The sequence below is a fragment of the Colobus angolensis genome, unplaced genomic scaffold (assembly GCF_000951035.1).
Source record: "Colobus angolensis palliatus isolate OR3802 unplaced genomic scaffold, Cang.pa_1.0 Scaffold362, whole genome shotgun sequence".
NCBI classification, from domain to species: Eukaryota; Metazoa; Chordata; class Mammalia; order Primates; family Cercopithecidae; genus Colobus; species Colobus angolensis.
The window spans coordinates 248595-271628 of NW_012116955.1; the positions used below are offsets into that span (position 1 = coordinate 248595).

General features: G+C 36.9%; 1 protein-coding gene across 3 annotated transcripts in view; it reads right to left on the minus strand.

Moving 5' to 3' along the window:
- Window positions 1-23034, minus strand: part of ME1 (malic enzyme 1, NADP(+)-dependent, cytosolic) — a 235038-nt gene that overhangs the window by 105690 nt on the left and 106314 nt on the right. For all 3 annotated transcript variants that reach the window (XM_011953475.1, XM_011953473.1, XM_011953474.1), the window contains 2 exons: window positions 21997-22072; window positions 16159-16320 (listed from right to left, as the gene is read on the minus strand). In XM_011953475.1, the coding sequence (XP_011808865.1) occupies window positions 16159-16320; window positions 21997-22072 (238 nt within the window). The remainder of the gene's footprint in view (window positions 1-16158; window positions 16321-21996; window positions 22073-23034) is intronic.

Genomic DNA, 23034 nt, shown 5'->3' on the forward strand with positions numbered 1-23034 from the left:
TAACAAGTTATATCACATGAATGTATTTCAGATGAAATGTAAAAACTGAAACCAAGTGCTGCTGTAAAGTGCAGCTGTTCCTTAAGGCATAAAAACTTTAAACAATCTACTGGCAGGCTTCTGAGCAGCTGAGGTTGAAGTGCCAATGTGCTACTAATGACTGCCAGAATTAAAATACTTTCTACATGTCTAGAATATATTTAGACTTCTAAAATGTGAATTAGAAAAATAACAAAATTGAGAAAAAAATGTTACATGTTTCCCCTCCTCTCTTCTCCCTCCTTTCCCATGTTAATGATTAAAGTGTATACCATAAAGAAGTCTGACTACAATGTAGTCAATTACAAAGATTTATGAACAAGACAGAGATTTTGAAGTAAATCAGAAAGTTAAAAAATTCTTGATTCCCGGGTAAAATGACCAAATAGGAACAGCTCCGGTCTGCAGCTCGCAGCAAGACCAATGCAGAAGGTGGGTGATTTCTGCATTTCCAATTGAGGTACCCGGTTCATCTCATTGGGACTGGTTAGACAGTGGGTACAGCCCACAGAGGGCAAGGAGAAGCAGGGTGGGGCATTGCCTCACCCGGGAAGCACAGGGGGTTGGGGAACTCCCTCCCCTAGCCAAGGGAAGCTGTGAGGGACCCTGTCCTGAGGGACCATGTACTCTGGCCCAGATACAACACTTTTCCCATGGTCTTCACAACCCACAGACCAGCATATTCCCTTGGATGCTTATACCACAAGGGCCCGGGTTTCAAGCACAAAACTGGGCAGTCATTTGGGCAGACACCAAGCTAGCAGGAGTTTTATTCCATACCCCAGTGGCACCCGGAATGCCAGTGAGACAGAACCATTCACACCCCTGAAAAGGGGGCTGAAGCCAAGGAGCCAATTGGTCTTGCTCAGCAGATTCCATCCCCATGGAGTCCAGCAAACTAAGATCCACTGGCTTGAAATTCTTGCTCCAGCACAGTAGTCTGACCTGGGACACTCGAGCTTGGTGTAGGGAGGGATGTCCATCATTACTGAGGCTTGAGTAGGCAGTTTTCCCCTCACAGTGTAAATAAAGCCACTGAGAAGTTTGGACTGGGTGAAGCCCACTGCAGCACCACAAAGCCACTGTAGCCAAACTGCCTCTCTAGATTCCTCCTCTCTGGGCAGGGCATCTCTGAAAGAAAGGCAGCAGCCCCAGTCAGAGGCTTATAGATAAAACTCCTATCTCCCTGGGACAGAACACCTGAGGAAAGGGGCAGCTGTGGGCACAGCTTCAGCAGACTTAAACATTCTTGCCTGCTGGCTCTGAAGAGAGCAGCAGATCTCCCAGCACAGCATTCGAGCTCTGCTAAGAAACAGACTGCCTCTTTAAGTGGGTCCCTGACTCTCATGCCTCCTGACTGAGAGACACCTCCCAGCAGGGGTCAACAGACACCTCATACAGGAGAGCTCCGGCTGGCATTTGGCAGGTGCCCCTCTCAGGGGAAGCTTGCAGAGGAAGGAACAGGCAGCAATCTTTGCTGTTCTGCAGCCTCCGCTGGTGACACCAAGGCAAACAGGGACTGAAGTGGACCTCCAGCAAACTCCAGCAGACCTGCAGAAGAGGAGATTGACTCTTAGAAGGAAAACTAACAAACAGAAAGGAAGAGCATGAACATCAGCAAAAAGGATGACCACACAAAAACTCCACCCGAAGGTCACCAACAGCAAAGACCAAAGGTAGATAAATCCATGAAGATGAGCAAAAACCAGCACAAAAAGGCTGAAAATTCAAAAAGCCAAATATTTCCTCTCCTTCAAAGGATCACAACTCCTCATCAGCAAGGGAACAAAACTGGACAGAGATTGAGTTTGACTAATTGACAAAAGTAGGCTTCAGAAGGTGGGTAATAACAAACTCCTCTGAGCTAAAGGAGCATGTTCTAACTCAATGCAAGGAAGCTAAGAACCTTGATAAAAGGTCAGAGGAATTGCTAACTAGAATAACCAGTTTAGAGAAGAACATAAATGACCTGACGGACCTGAAAAACATGGCATGAGAACTTCATGAAGCATACACAAGTATCAATAGCTGAATCAATCAAGTAGAAGAAAGGATATCAGAGATTGAAGATCAACTTAAGGAAATAAAGTGTGAAGACAAGATTAGAGAAAAAAGAATGAAAAGGAATGAACAAACCCTCCCAGAAATATGGGACTATGTGAAAAGACCAAACCGACATTTGGTTGGTGTACCTGAAAGTGACAGGGAGAATGGAATCAAGTTGGAAAACACACTTCAGGACATTATCCAGAACTTCTCCAACCTAGCAAGGCAGGCCAATATTCAAATTCAGGAAACACAGAGAAGTAAATAAGTTATTTGAAACCACTGAGAACAAAGACACAATGTACTAGAATCTCTGGGACACAGCTAAAGCCGTATTTAGAGGGAAAGTTATATCACTAAATGCCCACAGGAGAAAGGCGGAAAGATCTAAAATTGACACCCTAACATCACAATTAAAAGAACTAGAGAAGCAAGAGCAAACAAATTCAAAAGCTAGCAGAAGATGAGAAATAACTAAGATCAGAGCAGAACTGAAGGAGATAAAGACATGAAAAATCCTTAAAAAATAAATGAATCCCGGAGCTGGTTTTTTGAAAAGATTAACAAAATAGACAGATTGCTAGCCAGACTGATAAAGAAGAAAAGAGAGAAGAATCAAATAGAAACAATAAAAAATGATAAAGGGGAGATCACCATTGATCCCACAGAAATACAAACTAACATCAGAGAATACTGCAAATACCTCTACAAATAAACTACCAAATAAACTAGAATATCTAGAAGAAATGGATAAATTCCTGGACACAAACACCCTCCCAAGACTAAAGTAGGAAGAAGTTGAATCCCCAAATAGACCAATAACAAGTTCTGAAATTGAGGTAGTAATTATAGTCTACCACCACCAACAACAACAACAGCCCAGGGAGACAGATTCACAGCCAAATTCTACTAGAGGTACAAACAGGAGCTGGTACCATTCCTTCTGAAACTATTCCAAACAATAGAAAAAGAGGGGCTCCTCTCTAACTCATTTTATCAGATCAGCATTGTCCTGATACCAAAACTTGGCAGAGACACAACAAAACAAGAAAATTTCAGGCCAATATCCCTGACGAACATTGATGCAAAAATCCTCAATAAAATACCTGCAAACCGAATACAGCAGCACATCAAACAGCTTATTCACCATGATCAAGTCGGCTTCATCCCTGGGATGCAAGGCTGGTTCAACATATGCAAATAAATAAATGTAATCCATTGCATAAACAGAACCAATAACAAAAACCACATGATTATCTCAAAAGATGCAGAAAAGGCCTTCGATAAAATTCAACACCCCTTCATGCTAAAAACGCTCAATAAACTAGGTATTGATGAAACATATCTCAAAATAATAAGAGCTATTTATGCCAAACCCGTGGACAATATCATACTGAATGGACAAAAGCTGGATGCATTCCCTTTCAAAACGGGCACAAGACAAGGATGCCCTCTCTTACCACTCCTATTCAACACAGTATTGGAAGGTCTGGCCAGGGCAATCAGGCAAGAGAAAGAAACTGGACCCTTTTCCTTACAACTTAAACAAAAATTAACTCAATATGGATTAGAGATTTAAACATAAGACCTAAAACCACAAAAGCCCTAGAAAAAAACCTTGGGAATACCTTTTAGGCCATAGGCATGGGCAAATATTTCATGACTAAAACACCAAAAGCAATGGTAACAAAAGTAAAATTGACAAGTGGGATCTAATTAAACTAAAGAGCTTCTGCACAGCAAAAGAAACTAGCATCTGAGTGAACAGGCAACCTACAGAATGGGAGAAATTTTTGCAATCTGTCCATCTGGCAAAGGGATAATATCCAGAATCTACAAGTAACTTAAATTTACAAGAAAAAAAAGAAAACCAAAACACTCCATCAGAAAGTTGGCAAAGGATATGAACAGACATTTTCAAAAGAAGGCATGTATGTGGCCGAAAAACATGAAAAAAAGCTCATCATAACTGTTCACTCGAGAAATGCCAATCAAAACCACAATGAGATATCATCTCATGCCAGTAAGAATGGCAATTGTTAAAAAGTCAGGAAACAACAGATGCTGGAGAGGACATGGAGAAATAGAAATGCTTTTACACTGTTGGTGGGAGTGTAAATTAGTTCAACCACTGTGGAAGACAGTGTGGCGACTCCTCAAGGATCTAGAAACAGAAAAATCATTTGACCCAGCAATCCCATTACTGGGTATATACCCAAAGGATTATAAATCATTCTATGATAAAGACACATGCACACATATGTTTATTGCAGCACTGTTCACAATAGCAAAGACTTGGAACCAATCCAAATGCCTATCAATGTTAGACTGGATAAAGAAAATGTGGCACATATACACCATGGAGTACTATGTAGCCACAAAAAATAATGAGTTCACGTCCTTTGTAGGGACATGGATGAAGCTGGAAGCCATCATTCTCAGCAAACTAACACAGGAACAGAAAACCAAATGCCGCATGTTCTCACTCATAAGTGGGAGTTGAACAATGAGACACAGGGACACAGGGAGGGGAACATCACACAGCGGGGCCTATCAGGGGGTGGAAGGCAAGGGGAGGGATAGCATTAGGAAATACCTAATGTGGATGACAGGTTGATGGGTGTAACAAACCACCATGGCACGTGTATATCTATGTAACAAACCTGCATGTTCTGCACATGTATCCCAGAACTCGAAGTATAAAAAAAAAATTCTTCCAATCATAATAACGTCCCTGTCAAAAATTAAGTTTTTTTAATTTCATAATTTTAATTAAGATAATTAAGGCTTGAATAATGAGTGCATTCTCAGAGATTTGACTGACAAAAAAATTAGTATCTACAAAAAGCAATTTAACAACATTATTCCATTTTGATAATGGTTCCACAGACAAAGTAGACTGTCACAGAAGTGATATTAATTTACTGGATTAAAAACTTCTTATTGTCAGGAGCGAACACTCAATAGATCACTGTTAGAGAATAAACACTTGGTATTAAGCAAGCACTTAAAAAAGGGTGGAACTTCTTTAGCACGAGGTGTTACGTTAAATGCGTGTGGTGCCGCTGAAGACTTATGAAAATTTACAAGGCTGAGAAAAGGAAAAAGATTGGGGAAAAAGTAAGGAACAAGACATATGGAAATATAAGAGAGCTCAAAAAAGGATATAAGGAGGGTATATGTTGGTAATTATACTAATTATCTTACTGTTAACATTATCTCAATTCTGGACCCTTCAGAGTTTATAACTGAAGCATCCATTTATTTGAAGTTAATAGTAATCACTATCAAATCCTGGGCCCAAGTGATTCTCCCCCCTCAGCCTTCCAAACTGTTGGGATTACAGGTGTGAGTCACTGAACCTAGTCTCCTCCCAAAGTGTTGGGATTACAGGTGTGAGTCACTGAGCCTAGTCTAATATTCTCTTACCCACCTCAAAGTATTCTTTAAATATTAAGAACATTATACACCTTTATCTTCTATACTAATGTAACTATTCCTCATTTTAGCATTTATTTTTAAACTTTATTTATAATCTACAGAAAATTATTTTCTTTGTTACCATTTCTCCTCTTTTGTTACGGATTCTATAAAGATATATAAGTTTTGCTGTTTTGTTGGCTTGTGTTATCAACAAGAATAAGCAAAGTAACCACCACATTTAGGTAAGAGTCTAAAACCAGTACCACTAAAATATCAGCATGCATATGAGCTGGCATGACTGTTAAAAAGTGCTAGAAATAAAAATGATTAAAATTTAGTTGTGATTCAGTATGTCTGGAGTGTGGTGCAAAATTCTGCATTCTTAACACATGCCCCTGATAATTCTGAAGTGGTGAGGAACTGGTATTGTTATTTCAAACTTGTATTATTAAGTTAAAATAAAACCATTCTACTTCCTACTAGGTTTCTGTCTCATTCAAATAAATTTTCTGTTTTGTTCTATACAATCAGTATTTCTAAAATTTACCTCAAAATTTCAAGGAGTTCCTGCTAGTTATAGTGTGTATAAAATCAAACTAAAGAAAGACTCCATTCTCTTTCCCAAGGCACTAGTGTAGTGTCTCAGGAAATAGATAAATAAATTCTTGATAAAACCTATTAGGATCTTCTAATTTAGAGAGAATGAAGCAAAATGAGACCACAAAGAGCAAGCAAATGAAACTCCAAACCAAAATCCTGGGAGTTGAGAATTTTCTTCTCTCCCCTGGCTTTACTAATGGTGACTGGTATTCATTTCAATACAGGACCACTTGTCTGAAGTGGCAAGCAATATGAAAGGATAAAGGGTAGAAGTGAAGGAGGGCTGAAAGACAGATGATGATACTATAGTTGGTACCATGTGATAAGCAAAGTAATGACTCCCCTCCCTACCCCAAAAATGCCCACGCTCTAATCCCTGAGAACTGTGACTATGTTATCTTATGTGCTAAAAGAGACTTTACAGATGTGACTAAGGGTGAGTCCTTAAAAGTGAAAACTTTTCCTGGCTGAAGTCAGAGAAAGAGATGTAAGATGGAAGCAGGCCAGAGAAATGCTGCTATATTGCTGGCTTTGAAAATCAATAAAGGGGGCCATGAACCAAGGAATGCAGGCAATCTAGAAGCCGGAAATGGCCAAGAAATGGAATATGGCCATATTGACACCTTTCATAACTTTAACCTTTTGAGGCTGTGTTGGCCTTGTGACCTACACAACTATAGGGAAAATGCATTTATGTTGTTTTAAGTCACTAAGTTTGTAACAATTTGTTACAGCTGCAATAGAAAACAAACACAGGCCACACTTCAGTGTCAACATCAGATTCTGTAGACAGGCTGGAAGATACACAAAGTCTATAAGGTTTTTCCTTCATTTAGTTTCTTTCCAACATAGCTGGTTCATGCCAAAGATGAAGACTACTTTCTGGAACACACAGGGGAACTGTCTAAATGGGAAAGATCACTCTTCAACTTTGCCAGTTCAAGCTCCAATAAGGATTCTATACTAGGGTATACTGTACACATCAACCAGAGGCCAGACTAAACATAAAACTAGACCTGGAGCTGAGGTTTAATAAGCAAAGAATAACTATGCAGAAATGACATTCTCCTACTCATTCTGCCCATGACCTCTTGAGGACTGACCATGTGCCATGGGTTGAATGGTGTTGCCCCCAAATTCGTATGTTGAATCCCTAACCCCAGTACCTCAGAATGCGATGTATTTGGAGACAGAGTATTTAAAGAAGTAATTAATTTAAATGAGGTCATTAGAGTGGGTCCTAATCCAATATGACTGGTCCTTTTAAGAAGAGAAAATTGGCCAGGCGTGGAGGCTCACGTCTGTAATCCCAGCACTTTGCGAGGTCGAGGCAGGTGGATCACGAGGTTCGGAGTTTAAGACCAGCCTGGCCAAGATGGTGAAACCCCATCTCTACTAAAAATACAAAAATTAGTCGGGTGTGGTGGTGGGTGCCTGTAATCCCAGCTACTTGGGAGGCTGAGGCAGAGAATTACTTGAACCTGGGAGGCAGAGGTTGCAGTGAGCCAAGATCATGCCACTGCACTCCAGCCTGGGCAACAGAGTGAGACTCCATTACAAATAAAAAAAAGAAATAGAGAAAATTAGGATACAGACATACACGGAAGAAAAACTATATTAAGACACCATGGGAAGATGGACATCTGTAAGTCAAGGACACAAACCACAGAAGAAACCAATCCTACGAACACCTTGATCTTGGACTTCCAGCCCCCAGAACTGTGAGAAAATAAATTTCTGTCGGTTAAGCCACCTAGTCTATGGCACTATGTTACAATAACCCTAAAAAACGAATATACCATATAACACATGAAAAGGTTCTTTAAGACATAATAATGTCCAAAGAAGCATGAAAGGAACACAAGGAACATCTACTCAAATTATTTTTAGTCAAATAGCAAGCCTCAATATTAGTCATATACAAGAAAAAATAGACATATAATCAACATAATTTCTATGGAAATATTTGGCAACAGCAAAAAAAAAAAAAAAAAGGAGAAGGAATCAAACATGATATGCTCTAAAGAAAATTTACCTCAGGTAACAAGTAAATTTTATATAGCAACTGCTTCACAATTAAAGAAAATGTGGACTGTGAAATAAATAGATGAAAGATGAGATGAAAATATAAACACAAACACCCTACCTAATTTAATACTTAGTATTATTAACTTAAAGAATAAGAGTATTTTCGACCTTAACAAAATCAAAATGGCCATTATTTTAAAGTCAAAAAAACAATAGATGTTGGCACCATGTGGTGAAAAGGGAAAACTTATATATTGTTATTGGGAATGTAAATTAGTACATCGTCTATGGAAAACAATATGGATATTTCTCAAAGAACAAAAAGTAGATCTATTATTCAATCCAGCAATTCCACTACCAGGTATCTACCCAAAGGAAAAGAAGCCATTATATCAAAAAGACACCTGCACATGTGTGTTTATCACAGCACAATCCACAATTGTGAAGATATGAAATCAACCTCAAGTGCCCATCAACCAATGAGTGGATAAAGAAAGTTTTCACATATATATCATAGTATACCACTCAGTCGTAAGAAAGGATAAAACAATGTCCTTTGCAGCAACTTGGATGAAACTGGAGGCTATTAACCCAAATGAAATAACTCAGGAATGGAAAACCAAATACCGCATATTCTCACTTACAAGTGGAAGCTTAGCTATGGGTTCATAGGAGCACACAAAGCAGTATAATGGACACTGGAGACTCAGATGGGAGGAGGGTAGGAGGTGGGTAAAGAATAAAAAGTTATCTGTTGGGTACAATGTTTTTCAGGTGACGGGTACACTAAAAGCTCAGAGTTCACCACTATATAATTCATCTGTGTAACCAAAAACCACTTATACCCTTAAAGCTATTAAAATAAAAAATAAAAATAAAAGAATAACAATATTTTTTAGCCAAGTACTTCTGTGTACTTCTGTTTTGGTGTCTTATTTCCTCAAATTTCCTTTAGTTGAAAGCTGCAGAAGCTTAAAAGCAGTCAGGCAAGTCTATCTTTATGGCAAGTGAAGAGTGTCTTATTAACTGGCAGCTAATTCCGTTTCTGTTTTCATTACTATCCAGTACACGTAGGTATGATAAAAGAGGAAAATATTTATAATTTGCATTAAAAGGGGATTTACTTTTATTAAAATTTGCTAGGTTATTCTGGGTAAGAAACTAAGTGTTATTATCAAGCAGTTTCTATATTTTTATTATGAAGTGTAAAGCTATGCAGAGATTCAAAAAAGCAATTAAGATTAAAAAGTATTACTACAGGAACATTTTGACTAAAATCAGTTTTCCACATGTGAAACTGTCACTACATAAAAACACCATTACATTTTAAACGAACTCATAGACTCAGTCATAATTAAATTTTCCTTCTGTCTTCTCAGTAAAGCAGCAGTGAAAGAATAAATACAAAAAACAAAATGTCAGAATGAATAAAATAAGAACATTATGAGTGACAACTCAGTTGATTCCAAATATTTTTCTATTCTTCACCACACATTATGAGTTAAAGACAATAAAATTTTAGATTACTATGTTTTACAGGCTACAATATTTCTAACATATCTTGAACTCCAAGAGCTCAAACAGAAAGTTATGTGTTGGAGTATTTCTATTTTAAGCAACAGAAAAGTTAATCCAGAATCTTACACAGCTTCTATTTTTACCCTGAAAAGTACTGTATTGCTAACGGAATACAGTTGATATGTGTAGCTCAAAAGTCAATAAAATTAAGGGCAAATTGAGTCAAAGATGAAAACATATTTTGCTTAATAAATGCAGCATACCTTGATCAGTTTTTGGAAAAAAAAATACTTGCCCCAAAATTAATTCTTCTGATTAACCAAATAATGTGTAACTATTTCTTTGCTTAGAAATGTCAAATACTATATAACATTAGCAGAATAGCAGAATAGAATATTGTTGCTATTGTGAATGAGTTAATTTTTAACTGGTTATTACAAGTACATAGAAAAGCTATTAAGTTTTCAATATTTGTTTTAAAGCAGCCACTTTACTGAGTGCTATAATTTGACCACAATATTTTTTAGTTGGTTTTCTTGGGTTTCAGTAATAAACATATTACCTATAAATAATGATAATTTTGTCTTTTCCTGTCAGTTATATCCCCTTTGTTTTACTGTCTTATTACACAGGCTAGAATTTTCTGAATGATAAAAAAGAGAACAGCCGTGATAACATGTGTTCTGTCTTTTAAAATAATGCCTCTAATATATCACCATTAATTATGATGTAGCTAATGGTTTGAATAGATTTCAAACATTATTTCGACATTAAAATATTCTGCAAGATCTTACTTGCCAATATTTTATAAAGAACTTTTGCTTCTACATCTATATTAATGTGAGGTAACATTTACTAAGTGCTCACAAAATGCCAGTCACAATAGCATTCTAAATGTATTAAACCATGACAGCTCTATGAGATAAGTACTCATTTTACATGAGCAAAACACAGAAACACCACTAGTAAGTGGTGAAACTGGGAGCAGGGGTAAATATGAGACTACTTAGCAATTTCTTATTATGTGCTAATTTTTTTTTACCAGGTTTGGATATCAAGGTTATGCTCTTTTTAAAAACTGAAATGTTAAGCTGTCAATTGTAATACACTCTGGGACAGTTTATATAGCATAGGAACTATATTTCCTTAAAAGCTTGATGATCAAATCCTTAATCTTATCTGAGTTTAAAACTTAATTCTGCTTAATTAACAATAAAATTCACATCTATTTTCCTTTTTGTCTGTTTGTCTCTTATATTTTTATTTATTCTGTGGATGGACTCTGGTGACAGTTTACAAGCATTCAACCAGTTTAAATAGGGCTTAATCCTTTTATCTAGTAGCTTAGCGACCATAACTGAGTCACCGGGTGAAAGCTGGCCATTGCAGAAAGACTAACCATGTGATCTGGGGTAGAGCCTTCGTGTCATATAGTATAGGCCAACCTGGAGACTGAGTTCAACCACCTGGACAATCAATCAATCAATCAATCGTGACTAGGTAATGGAGCCCCAATAAAACTTTGAACAGTGGGACACATGTTGATATTTCATATCTGTACTGGGAGGGTAACATGTCCTGATTTTACAGGAAAATGGACACTTCACATTTGGGACTCTTCTAGACTCTTCCCTATACATTTCTTCTTTTGTGTGATTTTGATGTGTTATCTTTCACCCATAATACACTGTAACTGTGAGTACAATAGCTTTCAGTGAGTTTTTCAAGTCTTAGCAAATTATCAATCCTGAAGTTGGTTTTGGGAAGCTCTTGAACTTGCAGTTGATGGCAGAAATGAGGGCAGTCTTGAAGAGTATGTATACCTGTAAATTTTGTAGTTTCACTAACTCTGGGTACAGCTAAACTATCTTTTATAAAGGGAACAAATAATTTACTCTCCTTTTAGAATAAGAACTCTAGTTGATCATTTGCTAATATACATTTTTACAATTAGATTCCATGATTTATTTAAAAAGACAAGATGCAAGAAAGTAACAGTAACACAGAGTTTAAGAATAAGAATGAGGCTGGAGAATAGGGTCTGGAGGCAGGGAACCTAAGGCCGTTTTGCACTGACTTCCTAGAACTAAATTGAAAGGAAAACCCTAACTTTCTATGCCTAAGTAACAAAATGACCAGAGGCTACTCCCTTTGCAAACCCCTACCTTTTCTGCTGGCAGATGAGAAATTCAAAGTAACTCTGATTGGTTGGTTTTTGCAACCAATCAGATGTTTGCACAGGAGTGTAACTTTGTAACTTCACTTCAGCCTCTGATAGGTTGCTGTCCACAACCAATCAGAATGACTGTGGGCCAAGCCTTCATTTGCATAGAAACGCAGTTTTGTAACTTTACTTTATCCTCCCATTGGTTGCTTTCCACAACCAATCAGATGTTTGCTAGGAGTGTGACCTTTGTAACTTCACTTCAGCCTCTGATTGGTTGCTTTCTGCAACCAATCAGAGTGATTGCAGGCCACCACTTCATTTAAATGGGGTGAACACCAATTGGCCAATGGGAAACCTCTAGGGGGTTTTCGGACCTGAGAAGATTCTGTATCCAGGTCCTCGAGCGGCCGCTCAGGCCCATTCCCACTCTGTGGAGTTTGCTTTCATTTTCAATAAATCTCTGCTTTTCTTGCTTCATTCTTTCCTTGCTTTGTATGTTTTGTCCAATTCTTTGTTCACCGATAACAAAAGTATAATCGTCAGATAATTGGTTTGCTAAACGCCTTCAAATGCCTTTACCAAAGAAAGCAATTAATACATACTGAAACTAGTTACATGTGTATCTCCTCTTCTAGATTCAGAGCATCCTGCTGGCAAAATCTTACATTTTTTACACCAATATTATCTAGGTTTTGCTTAGGCTTTGATGGATAGCAGATATTCATACTTTTTAAAAATTTGTTTATTGATACATAAATTTGTATATTTTTATGGAGTACATGTGATACTTTGTTACATGCATGGAATGTGTAATGATCAAGTCAGGGTATTCAGGGAGTCCGTCATCTTGAGTATTATTTCTTTTCTTTTCTTTTTTTGAGACAGAGTTTTGCTCTTGTTGCCCAGGCTGGAGTGCAATGGCGTGATCTCAGCTCACTGCAACCTCTGCCACCAGGTTTAAGCAATTCTCCTGCCTCAGCCTCCTAAGTAGGTGGGATTACAGGCATGCGCCACCATGCCCAGCTAATTTTGTATTTTTAGTAGACACAGGTTTTCTCTGTATTGCTCAGGCTGGTCTCAAACTCCCAACCTCAGGCGATCTGCCCGCCTCGGCCTGCCAAAGTTCTGGGATTACAGGTGTGAGCCACCGTGCCCAGCCACCTTGAGTATCATTTCTATGTGTTGATAGCATTTCAAGTCCTCTCTTCCAGCTATTTTGAAATATACAATACAGTGTTGGTAACTGTAGTCACCCTACTCTACTAACATTAGAACTTATTTCTTCAATTGACATATTTGTACCCATTAACCAACCTCTCTTCATCCTCCCACCCCCTTCCCTGACATACACACACCCTTCCCAGTCTTTGGCAACTATCGTTCTTCTCTTTACCTCCATGAGATCAACTTTTTTAGCTCGGGTGTGAGAACATGGGATATTTGTCTTTCTGTGCCTGGTTTATTTCACTTAACATAATGAGTAGGTACTCAATATTGGTATAATACCAAATGCAATTTGAGGAGTTTCAGAAAGGTCTCTCAAAGACCTCTGTCACTCTCAAAGTGACAAAGGTATTCTCTGGTGACCTGTCAAAGAGTTAAAGGTTCACCATTCACTTAATTGTCTTCCCTCAATATTCCTGAAAGTCCAATGGCAGTAAGCAAAATCTCTAGAAATAATACACAGCATTTTAACAGTAGATTCATTTAGATAATCAGATTATTTTCTAATTATCAGCTTAAAAATTCTGAAATGTAGTATGAACCAGACATGTCTTAATTAAAAAAAAAAAAAAGAGAGAGAGAAAAAGCTAGATCTACAGCTGGGTAAACTAAGAAATTTTGTGAAGGGTAGGTGGATGGGTTCTTCAGGCTGAGGAAGTAAGATACTGGATAGAAATGTAATAACATAAAAGCAATGAATACCAAAAGACGAAAGAAACATACACTAAACAGAGATAATGTGGAAAATTGAAGACAACCATCAATTTGGCAATTTTAAGACCTGCTTTCATGAAATCAATTCTTTCATATAATACAATCTTGCTCATGAAATTAATTCTTTCATATAATACAATCAATGCAAGAGTCCTAATGTTACAGTTTCACTAGTGCACAGTCTTTCATAATGTCCACATTATACAAACAATCTCAATAAATGGCGCAGGGTTAAAACTGTTTAAAACTTCGCTGTTATCCCAGTGAAGTAGGAGGATTGTTTGAGACCAGGAGTTCAAAACCAGTCTGGGCAATTTACATAGCAAGAACTCGTCTTAAAAAAAATAAACAGTTTAAAAAATTAGCTGGGTGTGGTGGTGCACACCTGGAATCCCAGCTACTTGAAAGGCTGAGGCAGGAGGACCACTTGGGCTCAGGAGTTTAAGGCTGCAATGAGCTATGATAGTGCCACTGCACTACAGCCTGGGTGGCAGTGCAACATCCTATCTCTTACAAAAAAAAAAAAAAAAAAAGCCAAATTCTAACATTTTTGCACGTCTGTTTTGTCATTATATATTCCTCCTCATTTCTCCACAGAACTTTTAAGATGTATTACCTATTTTTGTGATTTTTAAAATTTGATTTCAATGTAAACAAAAAGTACCCGCTACTTGGGCGGCTGAGGTGGCAGAATCACCTGAGCATGGGAGATTGATGCTGCAGTGAACCGTGATCATAATAGTGCACTCTAGCCCAGGCAACGGCAGTGAGATCCTGTCTTAAAGAAAATAAAAACAAAGAGGTTGGGTGCGGTGGCTCACGCCTGTAATCCCAGCACTTTGGGAGGGTGAGGTGGATGGATCAGGAGGTCAGGAGATCGAGACCATCCTGGCCAACACGGTGAAACCCCCTCTCTACTAAAAATAGAAAAAATTAGCGGAGAATGGTGGCACGTGTGTGTAGTCCCAGCTACTTGGGAGGCTGAGGCAGGAGAATCACTTGAACCTGGGAGGCGGAGGTTGCAGTAAGCGGAGATCACGCCACTGCACTCCAGCCTGGGCGACAGAGCAAGACTCCTTCCCCCCAAAAAAAAAAAAAAAAATCAAAAAATAAGAAAGAAACTATTTTATGTCAATGCAACTTATCACAGAACAATTTTTAAAATATATTTTTAAAATAAAGTAGAAATATATTTATTTTATTTTAATTTAAATTTTTTAGAGCAGGCTCTCACTCTGTAGCCCAGGCTGTAGTCCAATTGGATAATCATGGCTCACTGCATCCTGAACCTCCTGAGTTCAAGCAATCCTCCTACCTTCCAGCCTCCTAAGTAGCTAGGACTGTAGGTACACACCACCTCTCCTGGCTTAAAGAGGAAATGTTAATGTTCAATGTATACACACAATTTTAGGACAATTGTTTCAAGAGGTCAAGAAGCCAGCTTTGATAATTTCTAAGCCATTTCTATTGGTATCAGAAAAGAAAATGCCAGATAAGCATTGTATTTTTATCAAAATGTATCCTTTGATAAAGGTTAAGTGAGCATTCATGTACAGATCAAGTTAAATATTATAACTTTGTATGTGTAGGTTAAAAAACATAACTGTTTGAGTCACTATTGTAAATATATTTTTGTTCATGCAAAAATATATTTCACATTACTTACAGATCAGAAGTTTTAACTTCAATTGTTTTAGAAGCAGACAAAGAAAATAAACATAATGCATGTACGTATCTGTGTTATGGTTTTATTTGATGATATATCTGCTTGGGACCTAGGTCTGAAATTTGTAAATAACTTTTTAAAAGTTCATCCTTAACTGACTATTATCTTTCATTTCTATTTCAGAGAATTCTACATTTAACTTCTAGTATCTAGTTAGCTAACTAATCCTAAATATTAGCAGTAAAGGATGAGCAAAAAAAAGTAGTACTTAACATACGACTTTAAGATTCTAAAATATAAAGTCATGAATGAGAAACGTTAAACTCCAAATGATCTACTTTAGGTTCAGTATAGTTTTTAAAACAAGAATATTTCAGACTGATTAAATTTAATAAATCCTGTGGGATTAGTTCCTATATAATAAAAAAAAATAATTTTTAAAACTATTGTCTTAAAGTAAAACATATACTCTATAGAATAATGGTGAAAATACATATCAAAGCAACATGAGGCACTAGGGAAGCAGATAAAAGATTAATCACGTTATAAAGATGGGAAAAGGAGAACAGGAGAAGTAATTTTTTTTATAATACTAAAGGGAGATTTGGAGAGAGAGAGAGAGAACCAGACAAAAAAGAATGAATTTTATGAAGTTCCTGGAATAAGTTCAAAATGCAAGAATTTATGCCATTTTTAAAGGTACATAGCTGCCTTATAGACGTAAATTATTTACCTCATTTTCGGTTCCCACATCCAGAATGACAGGCAGACATTTTTGAGGATTCATCCCTCCGCAAGCTGTATATAGAGCCAGTTTACCCACAGGGATGCCCATGCCATTACAGCCAAGGTCTCCCAAGCCAAGAATACGCTCTCCATCAGTCACCACAATGGCCTAGAAGAAAAAGAAAAATTACCTATTAACAGGTTTTCACAAATCCTGAGACACAATTTCTGACTCAACTTCTGAAGTAACTACTAGTGAAATGTTAAGCTGTTAAAAAAACATAAATTGAATATATATGAAAAAGATTTTATAAATTGTAATTGTGGAAGAATCGGGTGAAGAAATGAACTTGATTTATAAATATGCTTAATTAGGTTATTGAAAAAAGAAGGGCATGTGTGCACATAAAGATTCAAACATACCAAATAACTTAAGTTTTCAATCAAGAGGAGCAAGTGGGTAAAGCATAAGGAAATAAGAGCTCACACCAGGAAGCAAAAGAAGGTGGTTTTGAGCAAGAGTGTCCTTAGTAAACTACTGCATAGTTACTGAAGAGATTGAGGAGGTTACACCTCTGCCCTAAATGCTCTGATCTTTAGTTTATGCATCCTGGCACTATCCTCCTATTTTTACAACAATCTGACCCATTCTCCTTAACTCCTATAATCACTCGATATCTTTGAAACATGTCCAGTACAGTCTGCTACTTCTCTTACCTGAACATTTTCCACTAGATTTAACGAATTTTGTCTCCTTCCTCCCTCCCTCCCTCCCTCCTTCTTTCTTTTTCTTTTTTCCGAAACAGAGTCTTGCTCTGTCGCCCAGGCTGGAGTGCAGTGGCACAATCTCAGCTCACTGCAACCTCTGCTGCCCAGGTTCAGGCAACTCTCCTGTCTCAGCCACCCGAGTAACTGGCATTACAGGCACTCACCACCACGCCTAGCTAATTTTTGTATTTTTAGTAGAGACAGGGTTTCACTGTGTTGGCCAGGCTGGTCTCAAACTCCTGACCTCGTGATCCACCCGTCCCAGTCTCCCAAAGTGCTGGGATTACAGGCATGTGCCACCACCGTGCCCAGCCTGCTTAGTTTATTTCTAATTAACTTGAATATTTGTGAAGCATATGCTTTAATCATGTGGAGATTTTAATTCGATGTAATTTGATATCATTATTGAACATCTTTGTGATTCATGTCAATTATATGAATTTAAACAAAACCAATCTTATGAAACACAATTTATTAGTCTACAAACTGCTACACTCTTCATATTCAGAGAAATGTGGGAAAATGTCAGTTATTTGGCCTTGGGTGAATTTAAGCTTCTGTTTCTTATTGGTAAATTGGGAGTAATAAATGTACTTTTCAGAGTAGCTGTATGAAATTGGGAACCGGGTCTTTTTGCTTACCACTGTACATCAGCACCTAGTACAGCATTTGGCACACAGTAAACAATCAACAAATATTAGTAAATTGAATAAAACTATGAATACATAAAATGAAATCATGATATATAAAGAACTTACCACAGTACCTGGTACATTACAAATTCTTAAAAATTTATAGCTATTATTACTATTATTTCATCAGAGCTAATTATAAAGTCATAGCATTTTAGAAGTAAAGAGAAATCTAAAGTATATTCCATCTAGTCCTCTTATTTTATAAATTAGGAAACTGAAAAATCAGAGAACTGAAATAATTTGCCTAAGGTGATTTACTTGGTTAATATCAAAGAACCAGAAACCCACATATGTTAATTCCTAGTACAGTGCTCTTTTCACCATACCACATTGCAGAATATATTTTAAAATATATTTCTAAGATATTTTATTTAATTTCCTGTTCACCTATATTATTCAGCTCTTGAAAAACTGTCTTAAAAGCAAATACATTTGGGAGGTAGGTGAAAATCATTTTTGCATATTCCATACATTTGTCTTTGGAAGATTTTTCATGTCAAATAGCAACGGATCAATATGTGATGCTCTTTTGGAGGAAGCAATCCAATACTACTGGGTTAACTTGGCCCTGATTTAAGGTAAAAAAGATAAATAATGCAGATAGCTATAACTTTGTTTTTTAAACTAAATTAATCCCAAATTTTCAAAGTCCTAATACTTCTAAAGTGTATTTAACAGACAGTTTTATTTATTGCATTACCACAAATAGAGGTACTTTTACATATCATTGATAATATATAACTTTTATGAATGTGATCTTTACATAGGTAAAGTCCATTTGGCCCGCCTATACTTACAAATATTTTTAATGGTATGTTTTATAAGAAAAGTAATATTGTCATTTAGCTTAGTTAGCTTAGTCATTTAGCTTAGCTTAGTTACGACCTGAATAATAATTTATAAAATGCTTTCCAGATTTCATCAAAAGTGCTTAAACACAGAGAGGTGTTATTTGGTTTCAAAATTCTGAAAAAGGAATTTCAAGTGGCATACCTTTTCACTTATTTTTGATAGCTCATCTATGTTAAACTAAATATATGTCTTGAACATGAAAAAAAAAAAAAGGCAGGTCACTTGCGGTAGCTCACGCTTGTAACCCCAGCACACTTTGGGAGGCTGAGGCGGGCGGATCACCTGAGGTCAGCAGTTCGAGACCAGCCTGACCAACATGGTGAAACCCCGTTTCTACTAAAAATACAAAAATTAGCTGGGTGTGGTGGCGAGTAGCCTCCCAGCTACTCGGGAGGCTGAGGCAGGAGAATTGCTTGAACCTGCAAGGCAGAGTTTGCAGTGAGCAGAGATTGCACCATTGCATTCCAGCCTGGGCAAAAAGAGTGAAACTGTCTCAAAAAAAAAAAAAATTTCATTATTTCTTATTTCTTCATAACTTTTATTCCCTAAGTTCTTCTCTCAGAGTTATTTATATTATTTAATTATATATATATACATGAACATTTATATATGTAGTAGTTTGAGAAGTTTTTAAAATATGTTTTGAGACATTTGGTATTTATGCTTTATTACAAATGTGCATTTATGGCATTAATTCATAAATATTTCCATATAAAAGAGTAGATTTTAACAGTAAAAGAATTCTCTCAAAGAAGAAAGTTTTGTCACTTAAGTAGTTTATCACTAAATTAATATTCTCTTGCTTTTTTTTAACCTACTTTATCTCCTGCTTTAGAAAAATGAAGCAGTTGGATGTTTTCTATACAATAATTAAATCACAACTGCAGGATTAATGTCAGTAAGACAACTACAATTCTATCAGTGATGTCCATTTCTCAGAAATTAAATCTTCACCACACTATACAAATTATTATCTAGGCATTACCTGAATAGAAACTTCTGTATGAAACATGCAGATTTCTGCTGAACACACAAAGATAGTCTTCATTCCCTTCATTTAATTTCCCAAGGCCCATCCCCTTGTAGCCTACCTAAATGCAGAACCTTTGCATCTTTTCCTGCTTTCCTGAAACTACTCTAAAATCTGTTTGCAGTGAACCTTGTTCAAATATTACTTATACAAAGTGATTTCCTCGTTAAATATGACATTCTATTTTTTCAAACCTAAATCTTTCTCTGAATTTCAAAACCTTTTATAATAATTTGATTACCCCTTAAACAATCTTAATTCCACTATATTCCAATATTAACACTCAGCTTTAGTCAGGCCAGTGAATTTTCTTATTGTCTAAAAACACCCCATTCTCTTACTGAACTTGATACCTACATTCATCTGTTCCCTTCTTAGAATAGTATGTTTTTCCCTTTCTAACTATCAAAAGTTGGATCTAAGTCCCGACTTTGCTATAAAAGTTTTCTTAACTATTCCAGCCTTCTCTAAATAATATTATCCTCAGAATGAATAAATAAGGCACTTATAATACCACATAGTTTGATTATATTTTGCCTAATAATTGACTTTATTTCATGGGTACTTTCAAGTATATAGGAGAGACCGTATAAGATACACTTATCTATCTTCAGCATTCTTTTACAGTCAATAGCTGCCATTTACTAAGTACCTACTATGTGCCAGGCACTATACTAAGATTTTTAAATAAAAGAGGGCATAGTTAGGGATAAGAACATCGGTAAGGGCCCAGTATTAAGAGTCCAAAGGATAAAAGTAGCCTATGAATAAAGTTAAAGATGCAGAGATCAGCTAGTTGGAAGAACAAGAAACATGGTGTGATAGCTTACTACCTAGCTGTTATGATTACAGGGATATTGACTAGAACTCTCTACTGCAGAACTATTTCCTGTATTGACTTGTTAATTCTTTTTTGGTTTTTGTTTTTTTTCTGAGACAGGGTCTCAATCTGTTGCCCAGGCTAGAGTGTAGTGGTGTGATCATAGCTCATTGCAGAATTGAACTCCTGGGTTCAAGTGATCCTCCTACCTCAGCCTCCCAAGTAACTGAGACTACAGGCATGCACCACCATTCCAGCTAATTTTTAAATTTTTTCTAGAAATGGAGTCTCACTATGTTGCCCACGCTGATCTCAAACTCCTGAGCTCAAGCAATCCTCCCACCCACCTCGGCCTCCCAAAGTGTTGGGATCACAGGCCTGAGCCACCACTTCTAGCCAACTTGTTAATTCTTTAAATCTCCTTTAGATCCTGATTAAAAGTAAACATCTTTAGGTGACCAGACATTTACGATTTATAGAATTAAGATGTTTTTTAGGGTAGTTTCTAAGACCAGAATCTGTGGATAACATGGTCTTGTTGATAGCAGAAAAGCTGAGGAAGCAACTTAGGTGGAGAAAGCAAAAAAAAAAAAAAAAAGAAAGAAAGAAAGAAAATTGAGGACATTGGAAATAATAAAAAACACTTTAATTTACAAGTTTTCCTAGCATGAGCCCTAGAGAACCAAATTAATCAATTATAGCCACAGTATCTCAAATAGGAAAGATCACCCAGGCATGGTAGCTCACATCTATGGTTTCAATACTTTGGGAAGCTCAGGCAGGAGGACTGCTTGAGGTCAGAAGTTCAAGACCAGACTGAGCAACATAGTGGGACTTTGTCTCTAAAAAAATTAAAACAATTTTAAAAAGATCATTAGTGGACTTACATTCAGAAGTTATACCTGAGGTGCCTTTGTACCACCAAAACGCATTGATTTATTCCATCTAAATGGAATAAAAGATACCACAAAGTTGCTAGGCACTCAACAGAAAGGAAAGAGGGAACCAAAGGGAGAACAAACACTTTTCAACTCCCTTAGACAAGAAAGATGGCATAGCCCTGTGTCTAAGAACAGGGACTCAGAGGCCAGCTCTGGGGCCTGCATGGAGTTCCCACCACTATCTTAGGCTACTTTGTAATCCATCTGTGCCTTTCTTTCCTCAATCAATTATTATTATTATAAGAGTTAATCCATGTAAAAAGTCTCATTCAGAATGCTACCAAATGTCAGGTACTATTACTACTTTTATTTTCATTAGCTCACTTACAGAGCGAAGTCAAATGAGCTACTTAAAGTCACAATGACAAAAGAAATGAATTAACAGACTTTTTTTCTTGCCTACTTGGATTCCTCTTAGTGGATAATTAAACACAACAGATAGAATTTAAGGGTTTGCTTAAAGAAATTCAGATGCTATCACATATTCAACATTTATCATTACTTAGAATGGAGGTACTAAGAAATTAGATAGAAATAATAGGAAAACTTAGTATCTAAATGGCATCGGAATAAAATTAACCCACTATGTAAAAATCAAAGGGATATAAATTAGGTGATATTCACTAGAAAAGCTAATGAATGCTACCTATTATCATGAGAATTGTCAGTATGTTTTAAACTGTTTTATAGGACAGAAAAAAGAAAAAAGTTTCCATAATGGAAAAACATGAAAACCTACCTTGATGACATCTTCTGGCCATGCATTGAGAACCGAAGCAATATGCCCTCGATCGTGGATACTAATAAAGAGACCTCTGGCAGAAAAAAAAAAAAAAAGGAGTAGTTTACATTTACTTCAGGCCTGTCAAACTATCATGAATATCTTTTTTTTTTTTTTTTTGAGACAGAGTCTTGCTCTGTCGCCTGGCCTGGAGTGCAGTGGCCAGATCTCAGCTCACTGCAGGCTCCGCCTCCCGGGTTTACGCCATTCTCCTGCCTCAGCCTCCCAAGTAGCTGGGACTACAGGCGCCCGCCACCTCGCCCGGCTAGTTTTTTGTATTTTTTAGTAGAGACGGGGTTTCACAGTGTTAGCCAGGATGGTCTCGATCTCCTGACCTCGTGATCCGCCCGTCTCGGCCTCCCAAAGTGCTGGGATTACAGGCTTGAGCCACCGCGCCCGGCCTATCATGAATATCTTAAACATTTTCTCAAAGAACAATTTAATATATCTCAATTTTTATCAAACTGGTGAATATTATTTCCTCAAACAAATAAGGGGCAGAAACTCTTATAAGTAAGGAAAAAATTACTTGAAATAATATATTGATATCTACAGTAAAGGGAAGTTTGTTTTCTTAGATATTTTAAAATATTTTTAAATTAATAAACATTCACTATTTTTATGTACAGAGAATTTAGATAGCATTATCAGTTCCACTCACAAATTCATTTAGAATCTGTCATGATATAATATACATAAAAGCACTTTGAAAAGCAACATGAAGCATCTGTAAACAGGCATTTTCAATGTATATTCCACTTAATCCATTTTTAACACGAAGATGAGAACATGTGTTAGAGATGGCTGAAGTGACCGACTAATGCTGAGCAGCTCTTTCATATAGAGCTCACTTGATTTCTTTGATTTGTGATCTTAGTTGCTGTTTGCAACTCTGTTATTTAGTGTTGGAGAGGATGTGGAGAAATAGGAACACTTTTACACTGTTGATGGGATTGTAAACTAGTTCAACCATTATGGAAAACAGTATGGCGATTC